This window comes from Schistocerca nitens, chromosome 1 (genome assembly GCF_023898315.1).
Source record: "Schistocerca nitens isolate TAMUIC-IGC-003100 chromosome 1, iqSchNite1.1, whole genome shotgun sequence".
Lineage (NCBI taxonomy): Eukaryota > Metazoa > Arthropoda > Insecta > Orthoptera > Acrididae > Schistocerca > Schistocerca nitens.
The window spans coordinates 329,794,007-329,819,842 of NC_064614.1; the positions used below are offsets into that span (position 1 = coordinate 329,794,007).

General features: G+C 40.3%; 1 protein-coding gene across 2 annotated transcripts in view; it reads left to right on the forward strand.

The window, feature by feature from the left end:
* The window catches only part of LOC126248542 (DNA-directed RNA polymerase I subunit RPA1), a 346,647-nt gene that overhangs the window by 210,487 nt on the left and 110,324 nt on the right, over positions 1 to 25,836 (forward strand). For both annotated transcript variants that reach the window (XM_049949615.1, XM_049949606.1), the window contains exons 23-25: positions 492 to 763; positions 857 to 1,021; positions 9,802 to 9,961. In XM_049949615.1, the coding sequence (XP_049805572.1) occupies positions 492 to 763; positions 857 to 1,021; positions 9,802 to 9,961 (597 nt within the window). The remainder of the gene's footprint in view (positions 1 to 491; positions 764 to 856; positions 1,022 to 9,801; positions 9,962 to 25,836) is intronic.

Consider the following 25,836-nt stretch of genomic DNA (forward strand, 5'->3'; position numbering starts at 1 on the left):
TTGTATGAACTGATGTCCGGACAGTTTTTACAGTTAAATATGCTAGAGATAGAACCAACCAGCAATGTGGTTTATGTTTCGGTCCAAATGCATGCAGTTAATATGTTATAAAATGGTGATTGTTTTCGACGTGTAAGTCTTTTGCTTTAGGATGCTGACGGTGATTGTTTTCGACGTGTAAGTCTTTTGCTTTAGGATGCTGACATCAGCCATGATATCAGTTCACCGAAAGTGCACGCTATCCTTTGAGTGATCTCCTTTACTCCTAAAGAACTTTCCTTACACTGTGTGTGTGTGTGTGTGTGTGTGTGTGTGTGTGTGTGTGTGTGTGTGTGTGTGTGTGAAGAAGTTCAGAATAATGTTTCATGTTTTCATATGTTAATTAGTAACAAAACCTCTATAGTTTAATTGTATAAAATGATGCTGTGAAACATTTTTTGATCCCCACAGTTTGTTAATGTGTTTGAAAATGTGGTCCACTCCATTTACAGTCAATAGGGGAACCATCCACTCAGATGACACTGAACACATTTCATTTTGCTGGTAGAGGTGAAATGAATGTAACACTAGGAATACCAAGACTGCGTGAAATTTTAATGATGGCTTCCAAAAATATACACACTCCATCAATGGAAATACCTTTCCGAACTGGACTGAAAAATGTTGAAGCAAAAGCTGAAAAACTACGAAGATTACTGAAAAGAACAACTTTGGCAGATGTCCTCCAGTACATAAGTGTGAAAGATTGTCTTGACATCTCAAGGTAAAGAATTTAAGCCACAATATTAATTGTTTGTAGCAGTTTGTGAAAATATATGGTGGTTTGCTAATGTTTCACATATTTATATTTTTCCAGAGCAAGGCGCAGGATATATACATTGAAATTTCAATTTCTTCCATATTCAGCATACAAAGCAGAAACAATAATCAAACCTCACGATATTCTACAGTATTTTGAGAAAACCTTCATTTCTAACTTATTCAATGCCATAAGGAAGGCAGCAAAATACACAGGGAAATTGTAAGTTGGTGCAATACTAGTATTGTCTTTTTAATACATGTATTATAAAGGAATACTCATTAAATGTTATACTCTTACTAGTGTTGCCGAAATTCATATATAACTGTCATTTTGGGTCATGCAGCAAAAAATTAAGAACGGTCAGATAAAGGAATTAATTAAAAGTTCACTTAGGAGTGTCATTGTCAAATGTTACTTGATCACTGATGCTATGACTGATGGTTAGATTAATGAGTGCATGCTTTCTAACTATTTCAACATAGCAATGGAAGAAAACTTGGCTAAGTAAGGAATATCTCTTAATCATGAAAAAATAAAGCCATCATTGATCTGAAGATTGTTCTGAACACCTCAGTGCTTTACTAGATGTGTTCTTATTGGAGGTAGTATACCACTCCCTTCCTCCAATCTTTAAACTGGCTTGCCCAGCCAGTTACACAGGGAACTACAGTTTAACATGAATTCCAAATCACAGTGTGGCTGAACATAATTCACATCAAGAAACGTTGCCAGAGGTGAAAGAAGTGATAATTGACAGACAAAATTCCCAGGATTCACCAGGCTTCGAACATGGGACCTTTGGCTTTGTAGTTGGGCTCTTCAATGCTGAGACACCAAAGTACTTGTAAAGATACATGAAAAATACAGATTTGTGAATTTTGCAGAGTAGAAAGAGCTTTAGCATAGCAAGCAGGAAATTGGAATATTTGAGATACTGGGTGTGGAGGTTATGAAAAGAAATGAAAAGGTGTACACAGAACAGTGCACAACTACTAAGAGTAGGTTACAATATTAGGTGAGTATACTCATTTCTCATTATGCGTCAATAAGGGCCCAAACATCCATAGTACAACATTTTGTCTTGGTTGGTGATATAGCAATTCTCTTGAGCTATTAGTAGCCTGAGAGTTGTTTTTTGGTCCTATTAATGTATAGTTTCTGATAGCAAAGTGCTAATGGACAATGACTCACATTGCCATGGTAGATAAAATTGCATGTGCAACTAACTCAACATATCTATCAGACTACACGCTGTGTTCAATGTCTGTGACGTATTTTATCATTTATTGACAGACAGCCACTGTACTATACATCTTGCACATTCAGTAAGTCCTCTGAAAGTCTGTGGCACCATTTTCCTTCTTCTTGAATAACATCACATTCGCCTTGTATGTTACTACAATCTTGTGAAAGTTAACAGATTCAGTTTCTTTTATCCACAACAGATGACATTCAATATGTGCAGTTGTTGCACTGCACATTGAGTCAGCGTCTCTGCTATATGGTGACTAGCAACAAGCCTTTTCATAATGTTATTGGATATATAAATATCAGCGTCTCTGCTATATGGTGACTAGCAACTAGCCTTTTCATAATATTATTGGATATAAATGTATGTTTTGTGAGGATAGGATGGGTGGTCAGCTGTGACCTGGATGGAGGAACCATTCCAGCATTTACTTGAAATAATTTAGGAAAACCTTACTCAGGATGGTTGGACAGACCAGACTCCATCCTCCCGAATATGAGGTCAGTTCTTAATAACTGTTTTCCCTCATTTCGTTTGTCCCTGTTGTACAGTGTTCTTTGATGTACAATTTACTCTAGATAACTTATAATATAAAACATAGTTTTGACTTAATCACTACATATATTAAGGACATCCACTGGTGACTTAACTGACCAAACATTTGCTGCTATGTTGCTTCCACTAACTCTGGCCTGTTTGAAAAGCTGACTCCATGCCTGTACACACACAACCATGCACATCTTCATGTCCTCCACTCTGCTTAAAAAAATGAGTCAGCACATCCTGCCTGTGGAAAGCGATATGTTGAGGCCAAGAGATAGAAAAGACCTTACTGTCATGCACTAGAAGTGTTAACACATGATTTTCTTGTTTAAGCACTGATTTGTGATCATGTATTGTAATGTGACAGGATGGTATAGTTGCCCCTTTCCTTGGTAACCACTACTCTGAGTCCTCTAAGTAATCTTTAATTGTGTGGTATACATTACTATGAAGAATGTTTTAGTTGCCTTTTTGAATAGATGTATGTTGGTAATCTTTCTCATCTACTTGTGTGATTTGTTATACAATTTCATTCCCTGGTACAACATGCTGTTTTGAGTTTTCGGTTTGTTTTCCCTTGGTAAATGTAGGTCTAAAGATGCTCTTGTTACATGATTATTTATAGAACTACTAGTGAAACACGGGGTGTTTCAAAAAGAATGTACATATTACAAAGTATTATGTTTTCAGAACTATCATGACCTAGTATTAGAGGAGCAAATGTATTGTGTATTTTATATTCATTGCTGCTAGATATTGATTGTCTTCTGTTTGCTTGGTTACTGTCACATGTTAAAAAATGGCTATTCTGCAACAGAAATCATTTCGAGTTCTCAAGTTTCCTCGAAATGTAATGCTCAGGGTGTATACGACCCTGCACATCCGGGAGAAAACCAGGAAAAACCCAGGAATTTTTAATTGTTTTAGTTTTCAGTTAAATTTTTGTAATTTTGACTGGCAAGAACCAATACTCTAACAAACAAAGGATATTACTATATTTCGCTACTGCAGCAATAAAACATGAACAAGAGAAAAAAAAAAAAACGAAAATAAAACTTACGTTGCAAAGGAAATGCGTCATATATGACAACAAAATGCAGTGCTCATACAAGTGTCTGCCAACAGCAAAAGGCGTCAAAGGCTTTAGGAAGACTATGCAGTGCTTCATAACAACAAATTGCCTCCAATGAGCGTGACTTCACAGCTGTTCACATTAGTTTGTTTGAGCAGTTGCAAGTGAGCTCATGCGCATGCGCAGTTGACTCACATATGAATAATACCTTTTCCAGCTTCTGGCTACAGAAGTGCAAGCAGCCAGAGGCTACCTGGAAAATTTTTACTTATGCACCCAAGCTGCCAAATTCAGGCATGCGCAACAGGCCTGGATCTAGAGGGCAGGGGGCCAAACCATGGTATCTGCCCCGGATGGCAATTTCGAGTGACAAGGGGGACGGGGAGGTGCCAAATTCATATTCTTGAGGGGAAAAACCTTGTCTCACAAAGCAACTAACATCCTGCACACGTTGGTCTATCGATTATTTATATTATTTTGAAACACATCCCTGTTGGTTTTTGAACACATTCTAAGTTGATTTCTGAATGAATCATAAGTTTATTTTTGATTGCATGCATAGTGATGTCTCTGCCAGGGCAATCCCCATAGCATCTAGAAATAAACTTTCCTGCAGACAAAATGGGATGGGGATATAGGAGCTAAGCGGAATAAAGCCTAACGGGTGAATGCTAATCACTGTTTATGTGGTTGACTGAGTTTGTGAATGATCAGCATTGTTATAATTACTGGCGAAATCCATAGATTCAGACTACTTAGAGAAAAAGATGTAAATATAGATGGGAAGAGAGAAAATGTAGTACTATCTATCCTAATAATACTTTTTTATATACCTGGTCACTCTATGAACAATATAACAGGTACGTGTTCACATTGCACTTAATACAGAAACAATGGTTGCAACTTACATTCATCAATTTACAGATGCAGTTTGTGCTGTTTTATTTGGTATCATTTGTCATATGCTGGTGAACCTTTAGTGTCCATGTTCTGTATCCATGGACCTTTCATTTCTTTCACACTTATCATCATTCGCATCTGTCGCGTGACACAGTAGAGAATCCAGGATGAAATTACAGTATTAAGAAAAACATAGATTGCTACTCACCACGCAGAGGATGCGTTGAGCCACAGACTGACACAATGAAAAGACTACTAAACATTTTAAGCTTTTGGCCAGTAGGCCTTCAAAGAATTTCACACACACACACACACACACACACACACACACACACACACACAGCCAGCCACTGTCTCCAGCCACTTTCAGGCCACAGCAACCAGAGACGATGGCCATGTTTGTGAGAGTTTTGCTCATGTGAATGTGTACATGCTTTGTATTCCTGAAGAAGGTATTTTGGCTGAAAGCTAAAAATGTTTAGCCCTTGGATACATGATGGGGCTATTAAACACGCATTTAATTATATTAAAATCACCTGTAATTAGACCTTACGGTCATACTACCTGTATGTAGTCCTTAAAAATACGTTTACCATTAAGAAACCCAATAAACTTGTATTAAATGTCGAAAAGATTTTATGAAATCAGTGGTTTCTTCATGCTATGCGCATAATGCATGAAGGGGTCCTTTCAGGCCTAATGTAATCTAATGCTTTAGTGAGCGCTTTTCTCCCAGTTCATAAATGTTGGTACCTGGGATATTTTTATACTGACAATTGTTGCACGGTCAGAATCCAGCGACAACAGTGGCGGACTTACTACTCATTGTAGAAGTTGACCTCAGACGTGAAAGAAGTCGCTCTCATAGCTGATTTAAGTAAATGTGTTTGTTATTCTTTCTGTTTTCATTTCTTCTCTCTTTCTCTAACAAAGTAATTATTTAGACTCTCTTTCTAATCTAGGAACATTTGTTTCTTACAGTATGGAATCATCCAGTACATCACGGAAGATTCTGCTATAAATGCTGATGATCCAAATGTTTCAATGATTATTTCTGAATGTTTGGACAAATATGAATCTAGTAGTGCTTTCAAAGATGATACTGATCCTGCATATACACCTTTGTCAGACAGTTCAGAATCTGAAGAAAGTAGTAACGAATATTCTGATGTAAATGAAGTGGGCTTACCAGCAAACATCTGGCCTGATAACCAACAGCTGCCAGCTAATTCAAATAATGTAGCAAGTACACAACTGCCTGCAAATCTTTTTATTGGGCGCGATGGGACTCAGTGGCGCGAAACACCGCCACCTTCTAGCAGAATTCTTACACAAAATATAATGAAAATTTCTCCAGTTCTTGTTAGGGAAGTCACACACTAATACCAAAAGGTGCTTAGAGTTACTGCATCACAAATAATATTTTGGATGAAATAATTCATTGCACAAATCTGGAAGGACGACACTCAGCAGTTATGAAAGGTCAAACAGGGTATAACGTCACATATGAGGAAATGAATGCATTTTTTGGAATTCTCCTATTTGTTGGCAGTTACAGAAGCTGGGATGTTCATGTAAGGGGATTATTTCATGACTCTTCTGGCAAACCTGTTTATATGGCAACTTTTTCTGTAAACAGGTTTGAAGAAATAAGGAGAGTCTTCAGGTTCAACAATAGATGCACTCGACAAGCTAGGAGCTAAGATGATAAAATGACAGCTTTTCGCAATGTATGGAAACTATTCATAAGTAACTGCAGGCAAAGCTTTCATCCAGGAGAGAGCTGCTCAATATATGAACAGCTAGTGTCTTTCAGAGGGCGTTGTAAATTTCTACAGTTTATTCTAAGCAAACCAGGAAAATATGGAATATAGATATTCTGACTCTGTGACTCTTTGACATCTTATGATATAGATGGGCTAGTGTATTCAGGAAAAACTCCAGGTCACCCTCGTGAAGCTAACGTTGCAGTTCATGTAGTAAAGACTCGGGCAAAGATGCTCAGAGGAAGCCCAATAAACATCACGGTGGACAACTACTTTACTAGTGTTTCCCTGTTTCAAGGTTTATTGAAGGATAAAACTACAGCAGTCGGCACTCTTCGCCGTAACAAACCACAAATTCCACCTGAAATGAAACAATGTAAGACACGAGAGGTTTTATCTTCAACATTTAGATTCAGAGATGATGATGTGAGAATAAGAGTGTGGTACTACTAAGTTCCATGCATCATGACGCCACAGTTGATTAGACTCATAAAAAGAAGATACCAGAAATGATTCTATTTTATAACAAAACAAAATCAGGTGAGACAAGGAGATGGTCATTTGTATTGTGGGCTAATGTAATGGATGTAGCAGCTATAAATGCTTTCTGTTTGTTCACAAAAAGACATCCTGTATATCACAATGGGAAATCACATAAAAGGTGGCTTTCCTTGAAAGATTTGCCCCTACAACTTATTCATCTGCATGTGGTGTACAGAGCCAAAACTCGAAATTTGCAAAGAACTGTCGTACAAATATTGGTTGGATGTGGTGTCAAAAAGTGCCTGGAAATGAATTTCAGCCACGAAAGAAAAAGCCCCAGAAGAAAATGCTTTTTGTGCACACAGGAGCTGGAAAGGAAAATTGCTCAGTATTGTTCAGAATGTTTTAACTATGTATGCAGTGATCATAGTATGTGCTTGTTTGTGAAGATTGTTTCCAATAATGTGTAAAGCTTAGTGACAGGCAGCCTAATCTTTATTTGTATTATATGCTGTGTATCTCAATTTTGGTGTGCCTATGTTACATGCAACTTAGCCATTTTCTTTCTTTCTATTTTGTATTTGGATGCTTTATGCATACTGATTTGCATTGTAACTCTCCAAAGTATAATTCATAGTTTATTTTAATATTAATAAAAGTTACTGTATAAAATAATAATAAAATTAGCATTCATTAAATTGAAACTTATTCCACTGAAAATTATTGTCCATGATTTTTCTTTAATATTTTTCTAATTAAACTAGCTACAGACATGTTTTATAACAGTAAGATTTCATAATAAATAATGTAACAAAGCTGAGAAATAATGATATTTATGGAAATCTCAGTGGAGGCTTCTGAGGCCCCCATCATGCGTTAAAATCAGTCCGAACACCTGTGCATCCAAGGGTTAGTAATCTTTTCATGGTGCCTGTCTGCAACTCAGTGCTTTCTCTATGTGGTGAGTAGCAATCTATCCATTTTATAATATTGTGGATATAAAATGAAGCACCAAAGAAACTGGTATAGGCATGCATATTCAAATACAGAGATATATAAACAGGCAGAATACGGCGCTGCGGTTGGCAACGCCTACGTAAGACAACAATTATCTGGGGCATTTATTAGCTTGGTTACTGCTGCTACAATGGCAGGTTATCAAGATTTAAGTGAGTTTATAGTCGGTGCACGAGAGATGGGACACAACATCTCCGAGGTACCAATGAAGTAAGGATTTTTGTATACTGTGAATATCAGGAATCTGGGTAAACATCAAATCTCTGACATTGCAGTGGCCGTTAAAAGATCGTGCAAGAAAGGGACCGACGATGACTGAAGAGAATCATTCAATGTGACAGAAGTACAACCGTTCTGCAAATTCCTGCAGATTTCAATGCTGGGCCATCAACAATTGTCACCATGCATACATGAAACATCATCAGTATGGGCTTTCAGAGCCTAAGGCTCCCTCGTGTACCCTTGATGACTGCACGATACAAAGCCTCCCGCTTGACCTGGGCCCGTCCCCACCGACATTGGGCTGTTGATGACTGTAAACATGTTGCATGGTCGGACGAGTCTCGTTTCAAATTGTACTGAGCAGATGGGCATGTATGGACATGGAGACAACCTCGCGAAAAACCATGTACCCTGCATGTCAGCAGGGCACAGTTCAAGCTAATGGAGGCTCTGTAATAATGTGAGGTGTATGCGGTTGGAGTGATATGGGAACCCTGATACATCTAGATACGACTCTGACAGGTGACACGTATGTAACCATCCTGTCTGATCACCTGCATCCATTCATGTCCATTGTGCATTCCGATGGGCTTTTACAATTCCAGTAGGAAAATACGACACCCCACACATTCCGAATAGCTACAGAGTGGCTCCAGGAACACTCTTCTGAGTTTCAACACTTCTGCTGGCCACGAAACTCCCCGGACATGAACATTATTGAGCATGTCTGGGATGCCTTGCAACATGCTGTTCAGAAGAGATATCCATACCCTTGTACTCTTACGGATTTTTGGACAGCCCTGCAGGATTCATGGTGTCAATTCCTTCCAGCACTACTTCAGACATTAGTCGAGTCCATGCCAAGTTGTGTTGCAACACTTCGCTTGCGGGGGGGCCCTACACAATGTTAGGCAAGTGTATCAGTTTCTTTGGTTCTTCAGTGTACCTCTTGTATGGTCAGTCTTCCATAAATAACTTGTAGGAGGTCACATGTGCATTTTTATCAGTTTCTACATAGGGTAAACTCAGATAGTTACTCATAACTCCTGTTTATCACTTTCTGCTGAATATGTTACTTTTCCGAACAGTATGTTCAGTAGTTATATCATTAGATACTCCTCTCAGACTGCTCTTCACTTGTGCTAAATAAGTGTGATACAGGATGTGTTCTGTTGAGAACATCACTATGTCCCAGTTCAGTTTGACTTGTACCATTACCTCTGCTGCGTGGTAATGGGAAATAACTCATTTGCCCACTTTGATACTTTCACCTCAGTCCCAACTGCTCAGCTCTGGATCTCAAACAAGGAACTTCAGAGAAAAAATAAAGTCATTTATCTTTACTTTGAGGGGCAAAGGCCTTGCCGCAGTGGCTACACCGGTTCCCGTGAGATCACCGAAGTTAAGCGCTGTCGGGCGTGGCCGGCACTTGGATAGGTGACCATCCGGGCCGCCATGCTCTGTTGCCTTTTTTCGGGGTGCACTCAGCCCCGTGATGCCAATTGAGGAGCTACTCGGCCGAATAGTAGTGGCTTCGGTCAAGAATACCATCATAACGACCAGGAGAGTGGTGTGCTGACCCCATGCCCCTCCTATCCGCATCTTCGACTGAGGATGACACGGCGGTCGGATGGTCCCGGTAGGCCACTCGTGGCCTGAAGATGGAGTGCTTTAATCTTCACTTTGATAGTATACTTCATCAATTCTGAGAATCCCATTATTTATTATTCTCTGTAATCTTTTATAGATTAGGTGTCCAAACAGGGACACGTGGTGGTGGAAAAGACAAAGCAGGTGCTGAAGATGAGGAACAACCTGAAGTTGATGAGGATGCACAGCGTATGGCTAATATTGCAAAAAGATCTGCTGTTGGAGAAGAGCATGAAAGCTCTGATGAGGAACCTGAGGTAAGTGAAAACAAGAAGGGAAATTATCTTGCCTATTGCTAAAATGTATAATAGAATAAAATTAATTTGTAAAATGTAACTTAACGCAAAGAGAACAGATTATTCCTTTTTGGGGCACTTAAATGTGCTGAATTTTTACTGTTTGACGTAAACTGTTTTCCATGTACCATCTGGTGAGAAAGGAACAGCTGGAGCATAATTAAAGACACTCAAATTACAATACACTGTTGACTCTCAAGTTTACAGCATGTTTAAAAATTGCCTCCACAGGCATATCTAAAAAGCATAAAAAAGAAAATCCTGCCAGGATATGTTTCAAAAAATTCATAGTGCTGTGCTCAGTACCAAAGGATGCACAATGTGAATATTTCTTTATTTCTTCAAACCAGTATCTGGCATTGCACTGGCCAGACAAAATTGAGAAGTTTTCATATAATGCTCTGTGTAGCTAAGGTGTTGATGCATTAAAAGCTAATATTTTCAGCTGAAATATTGAAACGGCATTACAAAATAATTACAAGGTGTATTTAATGAATATCTGGAACAGATATAACAGTTAGCATAAAAACATTTTGGGAGTCCATGCTGTTCTGTATATTTATGTAATCCAAAGTATGAACAAATCTTATCACCTGGCTGTCCATTAAAATAGCAACACAATAAAGACAGCATGCAGTAAATGTCAAATTGGCAAGAGCTGCACTACGTGCTTGGATAATCAAATGATTAGCATTTCAGTACAACCACAAAAGTAGGTAGAATAAGGCAGTTCTCTATATAAAGAAATATTGCATATCGGGTGTCTCATTCAGAAATTACACCTGAATGTTTGTGAGAAGATCATGGTATGCTTCATCTGAGGAGGAAAGACCCCTACCCTAATGTGTAGGATTGTGACTACAGTTTAATTGTGTAAATTGAAGGAACTGCACTACAGTTGCTGAATCAACAATATTTTTATTGTTTACATGACCAGTTTTGGAATACTAAAATTTCATCATCTGGCATAACCTATAACAATCAAAAGAATATATTATGAGACGAGGGCAAGCCCAACCCTCAAAAATTAAATGTGTAATGGATAAGCGACTATACACACTCAAGAACTTCTAAAAGCATAAGAACTTTTAAAGGAATAAATAAAGAAGAAGATGGGATGCTACTCACAGAAAAAAACACTTAACCAACTGAGGTCATCTTCCACTCCAATGTTGTCATGGAACTTTTAAAGTTTCATGTCCGAAGTATAATGGGGGAAACCTGGGAATTCACAAAAACAGCCTGACAATGAGAAAATAAGAGTCAGCTTTCAGATGGAGGATCTAAGATGCGATACAAAAGGATTACATTATGTAGAAACACTTACATAGGTTCTATGAACAGTTCCCATGCTGCCCAACCTGCCCAGCAAACAGAAAAACAATGAATAGTGATAAGTAACTGGTCTTGTTATGGAGGGTGCACACCATTCATGATGCAGATGTAAACTAGAACTAGGATAGGTGGAATGGTTTAAACTGTAATGGAAAAAGGGGGCAAGGTGAAAAGTCACAACATTGGGAGGAAAGAGAACCTCTCCATAAAAAAAAGTATAATCTGTAACCTAGATATAACTGAAAACAGAAAAAGAACTTAAATGGCCGGAGTTATGTTGCAATTAACAAAACATATTTATGATACAGATCTGTGCATTCGTTAATAGTATGAGGAGGATGGGAATGGAGGCTTCTTAAAATTTCCATTTCTTCCACCATATTAAATATTGTTGATCAGCAACTGTTCTGCAATTCCTTCAATTTACAAAAGGGACTTGTACAGTTGTGACTGCCTCACAAGAAGAACTACAGTTTCATGTCCGTGGTATTGCTGCTCGGATTGGTTCAGATCCCAAGACTTTCATGCAGATATGGGATCAATGGCTTAAGGAGGGCCATACTTAATGCCATCCAGGACCTCAGTGCTCACACGAGGCTAGCACATTAGGCACGAAGGAGGAGACATGGTCACTCGCCCATGCAGGATTATGCTGCCCTAGACATAACAGCAGAAAGAAGTAAGCTGACAGTGGTGTGAACATCAGCAGTGGTGTACATGAGTGGCATCATGATGTCTTTTCATACGAGTCTCGGCTCTGTGTACGTCATTGGGGTGGACGTATCTGTATGTGAATGTTCCAAGACGGTACATTGCCTGATTGCATTTTTCGTTGTCTTACAGGCCCAGCACCTGGTCTGATGATATGGTGCGCCATTGGGTGCACACCACACTCTCCTATGGGTGTCGTTGCCAAAAACTTGGCCAGTGGCCATTACAGTTCTGATGTGTTAAGGCCAGTGGTGACGACCCATCTCCAAGGTCTCTGTGGCATTATCTTTCAACCAGATAATCTAAGACAGTCCTGTCCTGATAACACACAGAGTGTGTACAATTGTTACCCCAGCAATCATATTCTCCAGATCTCTTACCTGTTGAAAGTACCTAATCATGGACTGTCGAGAGACTGGCTCACCACCATTCACTTGCCATTTCGACTGATTACCTCTGGCATAAAGTTCAAGTAGCATGGAATGATGCACCCAAGCTAAATTTGACTCAGTGCCCAGCCATGTCAGAGACATTGTTGCTACCAGAGATGGCAGTTTCAATGTACTACATCCATCCATCCATCCATCCATCCATCCATCCACATCCATACTCCGCAAGCCACCTGACGGTGTGTGGCGGAGGGTACCTTGAGTACCTCTATCGGTTCTCCCTTCTATTCCAGTCTCGTATTGTTCGTGGAAAGAAGGATTGTCGGTATGCTTCTGTGTGGGCTCTAATCTCTCTGATTTTATCCTCATGGTCTCTTCGCAAGATATACGTAGGAGGGAGCAATATACTGCTTGACACTTCGGTGAAGGTATCTTCTCAAAACTTCAACAAAAGTCCATACCGAGTTACTGAGCGTCTCTCCTGCAAAGTCTTCCACTGGAGTTTGTCTGTCATCTCCGTAACGCTTTCGCGATTACTAAATGATACTGAAACGAAGCGCGCTGCTCTCCGTTGGATCTTCTCTATCTCTTCTATCAACCCTGTCTGGTATGGATCCCACACTGCTGAGCAGTATTCAAGCAGTGGGCAAACAAGCGTGCTGTAACCTACTTCCTTTGTTTTTGGATTGCATTTCCTTAGGATTCTTCCAATGAATCTCAGTCTGGCATCTGCTTTACCAACGATCAACTTTATATGATCATTCCATTTTAAATCACTCCTAATGCGTACTCCCAGATAATTTATAGAATTAACTGCTTCCAGTTGCTGACCTGCTATTTTGTAGCTAAATGATAAGGGATCTATCTTTCTATGTATTTGCAGCACATTACACTTGTCTACATTAAGATTCAATTGCCATTCCCTGCACCATGCGTCAGTTCGCTGCAGATCCTCCTGCATTTCAGTACAATTTTCCGTTGTTACAACCTCTCGATATACCACAGCATCATCCGCAAAAAGCCTTAGTGAACTTCCGATGTCATCCACAAGGTCATTTATGTATATTGTGAATAGCAACGGTCCTACGACATTCCCCTGCGGCACACCTGAAATCACTCTTACTTCGGAAGACTTCTCTCCATTGAGAATGATATGCGGTGTTCTGTTATCTAGGAACTCTTCAATCCAATCACACAATTGGTCTGATAGTCCATATGCTCTTACTTTGTTCATAAATACTAAATTTTGGACCCTGTGTACCATCAAATTACTTGCAGATTTAGTTATGTATTTTCCCTACAATATTGTTATTGTTGTTGCTTTCTCCAGTCTGAATACCGATTTGATGCAGCACTCTGCACTAGTCTATCCTGTGCAAGTCTCTTCATCACTGAATAACTACTGCAATCTACCTCCATTTGAAACTGCTTACTGTATTCGTGCCTACTTAGGTCTCCCTTTACATTTTTTACCCCCCCCCCCCCCACACACACACACAAACACACACACACACACACTTCCCTCCATTGTGAAAATTATTATTCTTTGATGCCTCAGAATGTCATATCAGCTGATCGCTTGTTTTTAGAAAACTTGTGCCATGAACTTCTTTTTTTCTCCCAATTCAATTCAGTACCTCGTCATTAGCTATTCAATCTATTTATGTAATCTTCAATTTTCTTCTGTGAATCCACATTTCAAGAGCTTCTACTCTCTTGATGTCTGATCTGCTTATTGTCCACATTTTAACTTCTGTACATGAATGCACTCCAGACTTCATAACCCTTAAATTTATGTTGGATGTTAAAAAATTCTTCATTTTCAGAAATACTTTTCTTGCTGTTGGTACTTTGCATTTTATATCTCCTCTACTTTGGACATCATCGGTTATTTTGATGTCCAAATATCGAAATTGGTCTACTACTTCTCGTGGGTCATTACTTAGTCTAACTCCATCAGCAGCACATGATAATTGGAATGCATTCTATTACATAAAGTTTTTATTGCCTTTCCTTGATTTTTAATCCCCTTTTCAAACTTCTGCTTGTGATCCTTTACTACTTCCTCAGTGGATAGGTTACAAACCTCTCATTACCATTCTCAACTAAGGCTTACCTTTGAGACAGTACATCCTGAAAAGGCGTACGAGAAACTTCAACAACAGATGCTTCCAGGTTTGCGTATCCTGTAGTAGTGTGGGAGTGTAAAAGCAGCCAAGAGTGAGTGTTTCGACAGCTGTAGAAGTGATTTGGTATGCCGGGTAAGCTCTGCGGTATGGTCTGTAGGTAGCATCACCTTTGATGTGTGATGATTGGCAGAGATTGAAAGTATGAGGAATCCTGACTCCAGGTCAGCTAGCTGGAGACAAATGTTGTGTGGTGGGAAAAACCATTGGGGAGGGGGGGGGGGGCACCATGGCTGGATAAAGAAGATATGGGATAAGGGAAACTCTAAAAAAAAAAAAAAAAAAAAAAAACTGTGCCAAACCAGTGACAGGGAAACCAGTCACATGGTTTTAAACAAAAATTAGACGAGTGCATGAGTGAAACGGCAGTCCCACTATGAGATAAAGTTTACACGTTATTAAATGTTTTGGATATGAAAGGATCTTTAAACTTAATAACTCACTAATGGCTTAAGCGATTCAGACATATGTAGTATCAACGGATAGAACTCAGTGAGAACCATCAGACTGTACTAATATACAGGGGGATTCAGGAGGAATGTCACATAATTTGTGAGGTGATCATACATGTGAAAATAAACCAAAAAAGTCCTGTGAAGATGTGTCCGATTTTTGATTATTACAGAAGTGAAGTGGGTTGATGACTATAAACATTCAATAATGAAAATGAAGACAAGTGTGAGTATTACTTGCCGAAATGCTGTATAAGTGCTGTAGTGGACAGAAAATAGTTGGAGAGATGACTGATATATCCTACAAGAGGTGTTCAAAAAATCCCCCGCCCATCCCAACTCACTTGTCAGTGCGTTGGAGGGTGTGTTATGTTGCAGATAGAATGTCATCTCAGCAGGCTTTAATGCATACAGCAGCTTCAAGGATGCAAGTGACAAGTTCTTCACTTGTGTCCACCTTTGTAGCATACACATCTCCCTTTAACCAGCCTTATAAACAGAAGTTTAATTGGGTTAGATCGTGCGATCCGTTAGGCCAGTTAGTGGGTCCACCAAAGCCAATCCATCATTGAGGAAATGTGTTACTGGGATACTTGCAGGTACACTGAATTGGTGATCCATTATGTTGCAGGTACATTTACCATCATCAGTGTCAGGTCACTAAAAGTGCAAGTAGGTTTTCCATCGGGTAAATGTGCATACTCAGCAGCTGTCATGTGATTCGGCAGGAACACAGACCCTATCACTAGCCCATCAACAATACCACGCCAGATGTTGACTGAGAACCTAACTTGGAATCATGTTTCTCTTGTGTCTCATGGGTTCTCCATTACCCATGCATGTGAATTGCAGGTGTTCATGATACCATTGTGTGTAAGTGTAGCTTCATCTGTAGATAAAGTGTACTACACGATGTCTCTGTGTACAGCTAACTATTCAAAAAATTGCTGTCCGCTTTTGGAGTCACCCAGATGCAGATGCTGCATGGGCTGCCCATGGAATGGATACAAGCCCTCAGAATGTAACTATGCCACACTTGTGTATATGGAATATCGAGCTGACAGATAATGCATGACTCCGTTGTACCATTGCAATAATTTCATCTCTTTCCTCACCTGACTGGACAACCTCACGTTCTGATGTTAGGTGTTCACTGTGTAGTGTTCTGGATTCTTGTAAGGTTTGAAAAACTCTGGGAAATACCCTGGCAGGAGGTATGTCGATCAGAAAAACATCTCTGGTGTTCTGTCACAGCCACAAGGGCACAGCCATTACAGTATCTGTATACAAGCACCATGTCTGCCTATTCTGCATGGGTGAACATATGTGGTATGGACACACTGGACTTGCTCAATTAAACAAAACTTAAGCGTGACATGCACATGGCCTCATGAGTGCTCATTGATCCAACCCGTGATTGCACACTGGGTATGCTTGCAGCTGTTGCCTCGGTGCAACGTCACAGTGCTGCCATCCATTGGAGAACCCGCACACACTTTGTAGGATGGGTCAGTCATCTGTTCCACGATTATTCTTTCCACCACAGTGCCTACACAGCATTTCAGTAAGTAATATTCACATTTGTCTTCATGTCCATTCATGGCTGGCTGTAGTCTTCAACCAACTCCAGTTCCATAATGATTGAAAATCAGACACAGGTTCATAGGACTTTTTTTCACACGTAGAATAACCTCACAAATTGTGTGATATACCCCCTGAATCACCCTGTTTTCTGGGAATATTTCGTATTTCAAATCGCTGGCCCCAATGTATATTCCATGCATGGAAAAGTTAATTTTGTAGGAAAACAGTGAAAGCATTAGTAAATAGAGGTAGCTAGAGATGTATGTTTGTAATTAATTTAACTTTTTAATATTTCTCAGTGATATAATGATGCAATATATGAGTAGAAACACTATTTGTGAGAAAACAATTAATCCTATATGAAAACTATGAGTAGCATTGAAAAGCTTATGAAATTTGCGCTAGACTTCATATGTATATTAAATTTATACTTTATGTATGTTTCCGCAAGTTGGAAGTGCATGTAACTGACTCATATCAGTGTAAGACTGTAAGCATCCGTGACCATTTTAGTGTGACGTACTTGGATTTCGGCAGTCCATTGGAGCAGAGTTTGCATACAGGTAGGATGTATGTGCGGATGGAAGTTGCCTCATGTGTAACCAGAATACCTTCTGAATATTTGGTCATGGACTTGCAGAGGTTTGCATGTGATGATTACGAGGAACTTTGAATTGTTATTCAGCTTGGGACTTTGAGTAATTTCTGGTTAGGTGACTTAATGCAAACATCTGTGAACTATTTTTCAGTTGACATTGATGGTGATTTGCAATTAAAAATATCATTAATTCCTGATTACAGAAATGTTAACTTAGATGTGAGCTGAAGCACTTTGAATAATTTTCATAGATTTTCTACATGTCATATGAACACATGATGGCATTAGACTTACTTAGGTTCTCACACTGACTGAGATTATTTTAATAGTAAACTATTGTGATTAGTGTGGAAAGATATTTTCATTTAATTTTTCTGCTGTAAATTAAATCTGTGAAAAGTGAGAAGTTAAAATTATTTCACCACCAGTTCCTGCCGCTTATTTATTAAAGTTGTGACTGATTTCATTTGGGTTAATGCGATGGATGCATTGGTTGGCTGCTGAACAGTAACATAGGCAAGATTTTGAAATCCAACGACACATTATGGGACCTGATGAACAGTGTTTTTCATGCACTATTCAAGTTTTCATGTGTGCAGATGTATATGGGGGCTCAAGAGTTGATCTCTGGTGGAAACAACACTGGTTAACAGTGTGAATGAGCAGAATATTTAAAGTAACATTTCCCCCCAAAAATATTTCTGCACCTTTCATGTCCTTTGACTCTTATAACTGTAGTCTGGTTTCTATACAAGATGTAAATAAGTTTTCGCTCCCTCCATTAACATTGTCAAAAGCGTAGTCTAAATCTGCAAATGTGGGTTTCCTTTCTTCAACCATTCTTCTTAGATGTGATGTAAGGTCGGTATTACTCATATCTTATTACATTTCTCCAGATCCAAAACCGATATTTTCCAAGGTTGGCTTCTACCAGTTTTTCCGTTCTTCTGTTAATAATTCATTTCACTATTTTGCAGCCGTGACTTACAAAACTGATGGTTTGGTAGTATCCACATCTATCAGCACAAGTCTTCTTTTGAATTAGAACTATTGCATTCTTTTTGAAGTCTAATGGTATTTCCCAAGTCTTCTACATCTTGCACGCCAGTTTCATCATGGCTGACTCTCCCAAGGGTTTCAATAATTCTGAGAGAATGTCATCTAATTGTGGGGCTCTTATTTCCAATTAAGTCTTTTGGCGCTCCATCAAATTCATCTTGTAATATTATCTCCCATCTCATCTTCACCCACTTCCTCTTCTCTTTCTGTAAAATTAGGCTCAGTTTTGTTTCCTGTATATAGACCCTCAACATGTACTAAACCTCCACAGTGTTTGTGAGTGTTGTTGAAGAAAACAGTAAATTTCTCATTGGAAAGGGTGTAAAGCAAGATGATTCTGTATCTCCAAAATTATTTTCAGCAGTCCTAGTGATCTGAAAACAAAGGGAAACCAAATTCTGGGAAAGAGATGAATTATGAGATTTCCTGACGATACTGTTCTGTTAGAAAACGGTATAGAACAATGTCAAATATTGCTTAGCGAACTAGTGTTAGTCTGGTCTGAAATTGTCTAAAAATGAACTATGATAAAACCAATATTGTGATGAATGGATGGACACTGGAGAGAAATATATCTGTTGGAAGTACATATCTGCAAAGGAACACAGACTATGTCTGTCCAGTTGAACTTGTAAATATGAAAGGAGAGCTAAGACAAGAAATATTTCAACATTACTGGCAAGCTTATGGAAGATATTCTTCAGTTTTGAAGTCTGGGATGTGGACGGAGCTGAAGGAAATGGTTTTTGACCAATGTATACTGCCAATAACAACATATGGTTGTGAGACGTGGACATTAAATGAATTCAAAAGAGGAATGGAAAGATCAATGTTGGGCTACTTGAAGAAAGGCAGAAAGAAAGAAAGAATGCAGTTGATATCAAATGGACAACAAAGATCAGTCACATAATGAAAGACCCAAATGGCTCAGCTTGTGAAGGAGCCATTCAAATAGAGCATGTTGTGCTGAGCTGTTCACTGTGCTATTGTGTGAACAATTTTATTATTGGCCACAGTTTGAGGGTGTTAATTTATTCTGGTGAACCACTAGTAGCGATTGTTGCAGAGTTGGATCAGGATGGTGTGCAGGTTGGGTGGGCGACAGAATACCTTTTTAGGAGTGGTAGGAAGGATCTTGGGTAGGGTATCCCTCGCTTCCAGGCTTGATGATAAAAAATCAAAGCCCTTGCGAAGGGTATGATTCAGTTGTCTCAGTCCAGGGTGCTATTTGGTGACAACAGGGGCACACCTTTGCAGCTGATTCTTGGGGATGATGGGAGGATTGGGTTGTGCGAGGATGTGGCACGGGAAATTGTCTGCGGACTATGTTTTGTGGGTCAATGCCTGTCTCATAAGACTTTCAGTGTACTGTGATAGGGAGTTCATAGTTGGCAAGATTGTATGAGGGTCATTTTTTGGTGTGGAATGTATGACAACCATCAAAATACAAATCCTGTTGGTTGTAAGTGGGTTTAACATGGACAGAGGTGTGGATTCAGTTAGCAGAGAGATGGAGGTCAATGGTCCACGAAGGTGGCACAATGGGTTGAGAGAAGTGGATGGTACAGAAGGTGTTGAGTTTGTGAAGGAAAGAAGATAGGATGTCTTGACCCTGGATCCAGATCATGACGATATCATAAATGAACTTGAACCAGAAAAAGGGTTAGGGATTTTGGTGGGCTAGGAAGGTTTTCTGTATACAGCACATAAAAAGGTTTGCAACAATGGTCTATCCTCATTTCTCCACAACTTCCAACACCTTCTCTCCAATCAGCTTCACCTGGTCCCCCTCAAACCAACGAACGACCTTTCTCTACGTTGACCTTCACCTCTCAAATAGCTCCATCCACACCTGTGTCCATATTAAACCAGCTAACCACCAACAGCACCTTTAACTGATCCCTTCCACACCAAATTCACTCCCATAAATCCTGACCATCCTGGGGACAATGTGTGTATAGTGATGAGAACTCACTTTCCTAGTATGCTCAAGATCTCTTGAGGGCTTTCACATTCGACTTAGTCCACAAACTAATTTTCTGTGCCATATTCTCACATAACCATAGCCCTCCCACCATCCCCAAAATCAGCTACAAAGGAGCACCTCTCTTGTCACCAGTATCAGCCTGGACTGGAATGACTGAACCATATTCTTTTCCAGGCCTTTGATTATCTATCATCAAAGAAGGTTGTATACCTGAAAGAATCCTGGAGATACTAAAAGGTATCAGATAGATTATATAATGGTAAGACAGAGATTTAGGAACCAGGTTTTAAATTGTAAGACATTTCCAGGGGCAGATGTGGATTCTGACCACAATCTATTGGTTATGAACTGCAGATTGAAACTGAAGAGACTGCAAAAAGGTGGGAATTTAAGGAGATGGGACCTGGATAAACTGAAAGAACCAGAGGTTGTAGAGAGTTTCAGGGAGAGCATAAGGGAACAATTGACAGGAATGGGGGAAAGAAATACAGTAGAAGAAGAATGGGTAGCTCTGAGGAATGAAGTAGTGAAGGCAGCAGAGGATCAAGTACGTAAAAAGACGAGGGCTAATAGAAATCCTTGGGTAACAGAAGAAATATTGAATTTAATTGATGAAAGGAGAAAATATAAAAATGCAGTAAATGAAGCAGGCAAAAAGGAATACAACCATCTCAAAAATGAGATCGACAGGAAGTGCAAAATGGCTAAGCAGGGATGGCTAAAGGACAATTGTAAGGATGTAGAGGCTTGTCTCACTAGGGGTAAGATAGATACTGCCTACAGGAAAATTAAAGAGACCTTTGGAGAGAAGAGAACCACTTGTATGAATATCAAGAGCTCAGATGGCAACCCAGTTCTAAGCAAAGAAGGGAAGGCAGAAAGGTGGAAGGAGTATATAGAGGGTTTATACAAGGGCGATGTACTTGAGGACAACATTATGGAAATGGAAGAGGATGTAGATGAAGATGAAATGGGAGATATGATACTGCGTGAAGAGTTTGACAGAGCACTGAAAGACCTGAGTCGAAACAAGGGCCCGGGAGTAGACAACATTCCATTAGAACTACTGATGGCCTTGGGAGAGCCAGTCATGACAAAACTCTACCATCTGGTGAGCAAGATGTATGAGACAGGCGAAATACCCACAGACTTCAAGAAGAATATAATAATTCCAATCCCAAAGAAAGCAGGTGTTGACAGATGAGAAAATTACCGAACTATCAGTTCAATAAGTCACAGCTGCAAAATACTAACGCGAATTCTTTACAGACAAATGGAAAAACTAGTAGAAGCGGACCTCGGGGAAGATCAGTTTGGATTCCGTAGAAATGTTGGAACACGTGAGGCAATACTAACCTTACGACTTATCTTAGAAGAAAGATTAAGAAAAGGCAAACCTACGTTTCTAGCATTTGTAGACTTAGAGAAAGCTTTTGACAACGTTAACTGGAATACTCTCTTTCAAATTCTGAAGGTGTCAGGGGTAAAATACAGGGAGCGAAAGGCTATTTACAATTTCTACAGAAACCAGATGGCAGTTATAAGAGTCGAGGGGCATGAAAGGGAAGCAGTGGTTGGGAAAGGAGTGAGACAGGGTTGTAGCCTCTCCCCGATGTTATTCAATCTGTATATTGAGCAAGCAGTAAAGGAAACAAAAGAAAAATTCAGAGTAGGTATTAAAATTCATGGAGAAGAAGTAAAAACTTTGAGGTTCGCCGATGACATTGTAATTCTGTCAGAGACAGCAAAGGATTTGGAAGAGCAGTTGAACGGAATGGACAGTGTCTTGAAAGGAGGATATAAGATGAACATCAACAAAAGCAAAACGAGGATAATGGAATGTAGTCAAATTAAATCGGGTGATGCTGAGGGGATTAGATTAGGAAATGAGACACTTAAAGTAGTAAAGGAGTTTTGCTATTTAGGGAGCAAAATAACTGATGATGGTCGAAGTAGAGAGGATATAAAATGTAGACTGTCAATGGCAAGGAAATCGTTTCTGAAGAAGAGAAATTTGTTAACATCGAGTATAGATTTAAGTGTCAGGATGTCGTTTCTGAAAGTATTTGTATGGAGTGTAGCCATGTATGGAAGTGAAACATGGACGATAACCAGTTTGGACAAGAAGAGAATAGAAGCTTTCGAAATGTGGTGCTACAGAAGAATGCTGAAGATAAGGTGGGTAGATCATGTAACTAATGAGGAGGTATTGAATAGGATTGGGGAGAAGAGAAGTTTGTGGCACAACTTGACTAGAAGAAGGGGTCGGTTGGTAGGACATGTTTTGAGGCATCAAGGGATCACAAATTTACCATTGGAGGGCAGCGTGGAGGGTAAAAATCGTAGAGGGAGACCAAGAGATGAATACACTAAGCAGATCCAGAAGGATGTAGGTTGCAGTAGGTACTGGGAGATGAAGAAGCTTGCACAGGATAGAGTAGCATGGAGAGCTGCATCAAACCAGTCTCAGGACTGAAGACCACAACAACAACAATGCATTGAAATGAGGGACATCCTACCCAATTTGCTTCCTACCCCTCCGAAGTAGGTATACTGTCACCTACCCAAGTTGTGCCATGTTCTGGTCTACTCACACTCCCAACTGGACTGAGGTGACATCCCTGTGAGAAATCTGGTTGCAAGACCTCCTCAATCCACCCACCAACCACTTCTTACTCCAGTCCTGTCAAAGGCGTATCCTACCGGGCAGGGTCACCTGTGAAAGCAATTATGTTGTATACCAACTCTGCTTCAGTCACTGCTAACTTTTTTTATCAATATGACACCCAACCGACTGTCCAGCATAATGAATGGTCACCACCCAGTGGCACAACATGGAGCTGAGCACACCATACTCAATTCGGTACATGTGCAGCATAAGCCTAGCCCTTCCATCTGTCACTCCGTCCCTCTGACATTCCTAGCCAACAAACCTGCTGCCTTCCTTTGAGCTTGAAAATTTCTTGGGTGTTCAGCCGGGTAGCATCATCCAAAAGGCACGATATTTCAGCAATCCGACTTCTTACCATATTCAGGCATTCTTGGTTTCTGAATGATCTCTGATGAATGCCGACTTTATATATATAATTTCCACCCTTCTATCGCAGCCTCCGTCTGGGTGCTTCCGAGCTATCTGTCCCTCTACTCACTCCCCTCGCCACAATCCCCGCTACACCTTAATCTACCTGCCGCAGTGCGAACCTGGCATAGAGTACATGATGTAGGATCTCGAGCACATATGCGCTTGCTCATGTGGGTGGTTGGGTGTGGGGGGAGGGGGGGGGGGAGCACGCACACTCATAGGTGTGGTGGATGTGGGTAAATTTACTTACTTGTGCACCCATTGAAAAATACTTCCAGATTTTAATAATTATGTGATCTACCTGTGTTTCATTTGGTATTTCTACCTGCCGTACTTAAGGAAGTTAGAAGCCTCCAGAGATTTAAACCCCATAACTCAGATAGTAGAAGTACAAGAAATGATGGAGAGCAAAACACAGCAGATTTATATCGTCTGCAGTTTTATAAGGATCTCTTCCATTCAGTGATTAACTACAGACTGAGGCTGTATGACCAGCGAGTCATCCTTACCCCAAATACAAGGCAGGCATATCATACACGGGACATACAAACTTAGGAAAGTAGCTGAGTTTTGCACAGTCATCTCTAAGGTTTTCTTTCATGGAGGAGATTGAAATTTTTTGTGAACATACTTGGAACGTTTAGCTATACATTGAGCCTACTCAATGTAGCCTCCATCAGCTGTGACGCATCTGGATCAGTGTTCTTTCCATGATGTAAATGCACTTTGGTAAAACTCTGGGGATTGACTTTTATACCATTGCTTGACATAGGAAATAAGGTCTTTCTCACTATCAAATGTTTACCATGCAGGTGGGCCTACAGATGACCAAAGAGGTAAAAATCTGATGGAGTCATGTCTGGGCTGTAGGTAGGATGAGGAACTATTTTCGAACCCATGTTCCTGATTTTCTCCTGTGTCATAATGGCTGTATGGGGTTTGGGATTGTCATGTTATAGTTTGATGAGTTGACTCTGAAGTTGTGATCTGTCGGTCTTGATGGCACGTCGTAGCTTGTCCAATGACAAACAGAAACAGTCCGATTAATTGTGGAGCCATGTTCTAAAAAGTCAATGAAAATGACACCACACTAATTCCAGAAGAAGGAGGCCATCACCTTTCAGCCTGCTGTCCGTGGAAGTCTTGGTTTCTTCTTCCGAGGGGAACCTGGATGACGCAACTCTATGGATTGAGTTTTGCTCTCAGGTTTGGACAAAAACAACCATGTTTGATCCTGAGTAATGACGCCGTCAAAACACTGTTTCCAGTCTTCAGTAAAGGTCTCACACACATTCTTCCTTATCATTTTCATTCCTCTTCTCAGTAATCTACACTACTGGACATTAAAATTGCTACACCAAGAAGAAATGCAGATGATAAACGGGTATTCATTGGACAAATATGTTATTCTAGAACTGACATGTGATTACATTTTCACGCAGTTTGGGTGCAAAGATCCTGAGAAATCAGTACCCAGAACAACCACCTCTGGCCGTAATAACGGCCTTGATACGCCTGGGCATTGAGTCAAACAGAACTTGGATGGCGTGTACAGGTACAGCTGCCCATGCAGCTTGAACACGATACCACAGTTCATCAAGAGTAGTGACTGGCGTATTGTGACAAGCCAGTTGCTTGGCCACCATTGACCAGACGTTTTCAATTGGTGAGAGAGATGGAGGCCAGGGCAGCAGTTGAACATTTTCTGTATCCAGAAAGGCCTGTACAGGGCCTGCAACATGCGGTCTGGCATTATCCTGCTGAAATGTAGGGTTTCGCAGAGATCGAGTGAAGGGTAGAGCGACGTGTTGTAACACATCTGAAATGTAACATCCACTGTTCAAAATGCCGTCAATGCGAACATGCGAACAAGAGGTGACCGAGACGTGTAGCCAATGCCACCCCATGCCATCACGCCGGGTGATTTGCCAGTATGGCGATGACTAATATACGCTTCCAATGTGCGTTCACCGCGATGTCGCCAAACATGGGTGCGACCATCATGATGCTGTAAACAGAACCTGGATTCATCTGAAAAAATGACGTTTTGCCATTCGTGCACCCAGGTTCATTGTTGAGTACACCATCACAGGCGCTCCTGTCTGTGATGCAGTGTCAGGGGTAACCGCAGCCACGGTCTCCGAGCTGATAGCCCATGATGCTGCAAATGTCGTCGAACTGTCCGTGCAGATGGTTGTTGCCTTGCAAACGTCCCCATCTCTTAACTCAGGGATCGAGACGTGGCTGCACGATTCATTTCAGCCATACGGATAAAATGCCTGTCATCTTGATTGCTAGTGATACGAGGCCGTTGGGATCCAGCACGGCGTTCCGTATTACCCTCCTAAACCCACCGATTCCATATTCTGCTAACAGTCATTGGATCTCGACCAACGCGAGCAGCAGTGTCGTGATACGATAAACCACAATCGCTATAGGCCTCAATCCAACCT